At 43.5% G+C, this 5,436-nt stretch overlaps 1 protein-coding gene across 1 annotated transcript; it reads right to left on the reverse strand.

The window, feature by feature from the left end:
* Positions 1-85: 85 nt before the first annotated feature.
* LOC127159982 (ribonuclease inhibitor-like) lies at positions 86-4,190 on the reverse strand. Its single transcript, XM_051102669.1, has 2 exons — positions 3,996-4,190; positions 86-380 (listed from the first exon to the last, which is right to left on the reverse strand). Exons 1-2 carry the CDS (start codon positions 4,025-4,027, stop codon positions 86-88), a joined length of 327 nt encoding a protein of 108 aa, XP_050958626.1. The 5' UTR covers positions 4,028-4,190.
* Positions 4,191-5,436: the final 1,246 nt, after the last annotated feature.

Here is a 5,436-nt window from a genome sequence, read left to right on the forward strand (position 1 = left end):
AAGAGATGTTGTTGTGAGGGAGAAAGTTATTTAGATAAAAGATCATAAGGGCACAAATTAGAAATACATAATAATAACACATAATTTAATCAATGCAATATTCCATGAAAATAATAACTGTCAACTTTAATTTCATGGTGACTTTATGAAAGTAAACAGTGAACTTTAATCTCACTGTCACTGCTGTACAGTATAATGATACTAACTCTAGTTTCTCCAGCTTGAATTGTGTGTTCATCAGTAGATCACTGAGGTTTTTCACTCCAGAGTCTCCTAGATTATTCACACTCAGGTTCAGTTCTCTCAGGTGTGATGGGTTTGATTTCAGAGCTGAAGTCAGGATGAGACACTGTTTCTCTGTAATACTGTATCCATACAGACTGAAAACAGAAAGAGAAAAGACAATGAATCAGACATGTTGTTCATGTGTGAGTTAAATTAATCATGTGTTAACACCATACAGTGTAATAATTAAAACATTGCCAAAAACTTTATATGACCATAAACAAGAACATAAGAAAAAAAAGATTAACAAAGTAGATTAAGATCTAGGATCAGCTATAGAACTACTTCAAAATAACATTAAAAATGTAAAAATTGAGTTTAAATGTGAGAAATCAAGACATTTGTGTTTCTGAATTACAATTTACCTAAAGACATTTTAAGAGTAACTTGTTACAGTGAGACGGGAGACGAGCGGATCCAAGTGCAAACTTTTATTAATGGGACGATGCAAAGACATGGTCAAAATGCAGGCAGGGTCAAACAGCAGCAGACAGGTACATAGACAACAAGACGAAGAATAATCCTCAAACAGGCGAGGGTCAGTCCAGCGGCAAACGTTATACGTACAAGGGCTAGGCGATAGAATAATCCAGACAGGCGAGAGTTCAGAAAGGCAGGCAGCAGACAGCGAACACGATATAAATAAGCTAGGTAACACGACAGGGCAAGACACAGGATAACAGGAGAACGCTTTGTATGAATGCTAAAGAACAATCAATACTCGGCAGCGTGTGACAGGAAGACCGGGGCTTTTATACTGTCTCTGATTGGATGCAGGTGAAGTGCAATGGCTGATGGGGAATGGAGTCCGGGGTGTAGTGCAACAGTCCATAAACAGAATGAGAGCATCATCTGGTGGTGAGCGGTCCACGGCTCACCGACCAGATCTGTAACATAGCTCCCCCCCAAAGAGCGGCTTCCAGACACTCCAAACGTACCATAGTCCAGGGGAGCGGTGGGGCGGGGGTTAGACAGGGCAAGGGCCGGAGGACCAGGTCTGTGCGGGGGACCCAGTAACTGAAGTAGAACCGGCAGGGCAGGAGCCCACCCAAGCGGAGCCGGAGTCCACCAGGGCGGAGCCGGAGGCGGAGCAGGAGCCCTCCAGGGCGGAACAGGAGGCACCGGGGCCCTCCAGGGCGGAGCCGGAGGCAGAGCAGGAGGGGCAGGAGCCCTCCGGGGTGGAGCAGGAGGCACAGGAGCCCTCCGGGGCGGAGCAGGAGGCGCAGACCTGGCGAGGCTCTGGAAGGTCAGGCGGCATGTGACTCGACTCTGGGCTGTCAGATGAGACATGACTTGGCTCTGGGACAGCGGCAATAACTTGACTTGGCTCATGAGGATCACCTGTGGTTGGACTTGATTTGAGGTGACTGGCTGAGGCCTGACTTGACTTGTGAAGATCAATCATGACTTGACCTGGGTCGTGAAGGTCAGCTGTGGTTTGACTTTGTTCTTGGAGATCAGCGGTGACTTGACCTGGCTTGTGAAGATCAATGACTTTACTTGACACAGCTGTGTCTTTGCTTGACTCAGGTACCACGGCTGTGACTTTGCTTGACTCAGGAACCACGGCTGTGACTTTGCTTGACTCAGGAACTACGGCTGTGACTTTGCTTGGCTTGGCTGGATCAGCTGTGACTTGACCTGGCTTGGACGGAACAGCTATGACTTGACTTGGCTTTAGTGCAATGGCAGTGACTTGACTTGGCTTGGCTGGAACGGCTGTGACGTGACTTGGCTTGGCTGGAACGGCTGTGACATGACTTGGCTTGGCTGTGACTTGACTTGACTTGGTAGGAACAGCAGCTGTAATGTGACTTGACTTTGCAGGAACAGCAGCTGGTGCAGGTTCAGAAGAGGCAGACATGACTTTGACCGGCTGTGGCCTGGCTGATGTGGCGTGAGCGGGCACTGGCATGGCTGACGTGGCGTTAGCAGGCGCTGGCTGGGCTGACAGGGTGTTAGCAGGTGCTGGCTGGGCTGACGTGGCATTAGCTGACGCGGCATTAGCTGACGCTGGCTTGGCTGACATGGCATTACCAGGCGCTGGCATGGCGTTGGCTGTAACTTGACTTGACCTAGCATGAGCAGCTGCTTTAATGTGACTTGACTCGTGGAGAACAGGTGTGACTTGGCTTGACTCGTGGGGGACAGCTGTGACCTGGCTTGACTCGTGGAAAACGGCAGCTGTGTCTTGACTTGACTCTGTGTCTTGACTTGACTCAGGGGTAGCCGCCGCGACATGAAGGAGTGCCACTTTAGCTGCCCATAACGTCATTAGGGGTGTGTCCAGCACGTGGGCCATCATGACCACAGGTGGCGTCCGGGTGCTGACCACAGGTTCTGGAAAGGCAGCCATATTGTGCAGTGGCTCAGGAAAGATGGCTGTAACTTGACTTGAGACAGCGTGGCCAGCGTGGCCGCCATTTCACGAACGAGCCAGGCGGCCAGCGTGTCCGTGGCGTCGCGCTCCGGCCTCCCCCTCCGCGACACCCACAGTAAACGGTGAGCCCACACACAAAAGAGCAAAGTCCATAAACGAACAAATTGGAGAGCGCGGACCCTCGAGTCTGAGTTTCGATTGTAATGGTTGGTTAATCCCCTCAATGAAAAGGTCTATGAGAACACAGTCCGGGAGGTTTGAATAGTGAGTAATGTCCAAAAATTCCTGAATGTAGCCCTCGAGCGTTCGTGTACCCTGCTCGAGGGCTAACAACAGTCTTGTAATGTCCATACCTGAGTGGTGTATGGATGAAAAGTTGCTGGATCCTGTATTGGCCGAGTATTCTGTTAAAGAGAGACAGGAGACGAGCGGATCCAAGTGCAAACTTTTATTAATGGGACGAGGCAAAGACATGGTCAAAAGGCAGGCAGGGTCAAACAGCAGCAGACAGGAACATACAACGAAGAATAATCCTTAAACACGCGAGGGTCAGTCCAGCGGCAAACGTTATACGTACAAGGGCTAGGCGATAGAATAATCCAGACAGGCGAGAGTTCAGAAAGGCAGGCAGCAGACAGCGAACACGATATAACTAAGCTAGGTAACATGGCAGGGCAAGACACAGGATAACAGGAGAACGCTTTGTATGAATGCTAAAGAACAATCAATACTCGGCAGCGTGTGACAGGAAGACCGGGGCTTTTATACTGTCTCTGATTGGATGCAGGTGAAGTGCAATGGCTGATGGGGAATGGAGTCCGGGGTGTAGTGCAACAGTCCATAAACAGAATGAGAGCGTCATCTGGTGGTGAGCGGTCCACGGCTCACCGACCAGATCTGTAACATAACTTATTATCAATCAACACTTTTTTTGGAACCGTCTTTTTTTTTGTACAGTATGTCTGAGTGAATAATGAGTGAATAATGAAATAATGAGTGAATCAAAAAAAAATAAAATGTTTGACTGGATTTAATTTGGTCGATTCATTAAGTGCATTGCAGTCATTTGTTATTATTTTGATCTCCAGTGATTGACAGATTTTTCTGCTCCATCATCAGAGGAGAGAAGAGATGTTGTTGTGAGGGAGAAAGTTATTTAGATAAAAGATCATAAGGGCACATAAATTAGAAATACATTATGTGCACGGATAAATCAAGTCAATATTCCATAAAAAGAATAACTGTCAACTTTAATTTCACAGAGACTTTATGAAAGTAAACAGTGAACTTTAATCTCACTGTCACTGCTGTACAGTATAATGATACTAACTCTAGTTTCTCCAGCTTGAATTGTGTGTTCATCAGTAGATCACTGAGGTTTTTCACTCCAGAGTCTCCTAGTTTATTCCAGCTCAGGTTCAGTTCTCTCAGGTGTGATGGGTTTGATTTCAGAGCTGAAGTCAGGATGAGACACTGTTTCTCTGTAATTCTGCATCTACACAGACTGAAGACAAAAAGAGAAAAGACAATGAATCAGACGTGTTGTTCATGTGTGAGTTAAATGAATCATGAGTAAACACCATACAGTGCAATAAATAAAATGTTGCTAAAACCTGAAAACAATATAAGTAAATAAATAATCACACATTAACAAAGTAAAACAAAAAAGGATTTGAGGATACTAGTTACATTTTAACCCTGGAGAATCTTTAGTTAGACCAAAAAAAAAAAAAGATTGTGATTTCTAATTTGTAATTAAGATATCAACTATAGAACCACTTTAAAATAGCATTAAACGTGTAAAAATGGAGTTTAAATTTAACAAATCAAGAAAATTCTGTTCATAAATCAAAACTTACTTCAAAATATTTTAAATTTGTAGTTTACAGACAACAAATAGAACATTTTGTGATTTTTTTTCTTATTGTGATGCATGTCTAAGTGAAACAGCTTTTTGAACAAGAAAAAATGCAGGTCATGAATTCATTTTGGATGAAAAGATGGATAATTGTTTGCTATTGCTGTGATCTCATGTGACTGATAGGATTTACCATCCTCACATCATCAGATGAGAGAAAAAATGCTTTTGTGAGGGAAATAGATAATTATTTTCATTAAAGAAAAAAAAATCTGAGCATATCACACCAGTCCTCAGGTCCCTACACTGGCTTCCAGTTATATTTAGAATTGATTTTAAAGTACTTTTACTCATTTATAAATCACTCAATGGCCTAGGACCTAAATACATTGCAGATATGCTCATTGAATATAAACCTAACAGACCACTCAGATCATTAGGATCGAATCAGTTAGAAATACCAAGGGTTCACACAAAACAAGGGGAATCTGCTTTTAGCTATTATGCTGCCCGCAGTTGGAATCAGCTTCTAGAAGAGATCAAATGTGCTAAAACATTAGCTACATTTAAATCTAGACTCAAAACTCATCTGTTTAGCTGTGCATTTACTGAATGAGCACTGTGCTACGTCCGAACTGATTGCACTATGTATAATCATTTTCTGTCTTAAGTTTATTTTAAATCAATTTTTAAATCATTTTAAATTTGATTACTGTTTTTATGATTATTCTACTGCCTTTTTTGTGAATTGTTGTCTTTATTACTGTTTTTATGATTATTCTACTTCCTTTTATGTAAAGCACTTTGAATTTGTGAATGAAATATATTAATAAACTTGCCTTGCCTAAAGATCACAAGGGCTGCTATACGTAAGTCGTCCGTCATATAGGAATGTCTGTAAACACCTGAGAGC

This window comes from Labeo rohita, unplaced genomic scaffold (assembly GCF_022985175.1).
Source record: "Labeo rohita strain BAU-BD-2019 unplaced genomic scaffold, IGBB_LRoh.1.0 scaffold_2718, whole genome shotgun sequence".
Taxonomy (NCBI): domain Eukaryota; kingdom Metazoa; phylum Chordata; class Actinopteri; order Cypriniformes; family Cyprinidae; genus Labeo; species Labeo rohita.

What these genes read in the sequence shown, in the direction of transcription:
- LOC127159982 (XM_051102669.1), bottom strand. Translation starts at nt 4,027, where the DNA reads ATGAACACACAATTCAAGCTGGAGAAACTAGA. An exon ending in TTCAAGCTGGAGAAACTAGA is followed by an intron (nt 381 to 3,995) that starts GTTAGTATCATT and finishes TTCTGTTTTCAG; the next exon opens with TCTGTATGGATACAGTATTA.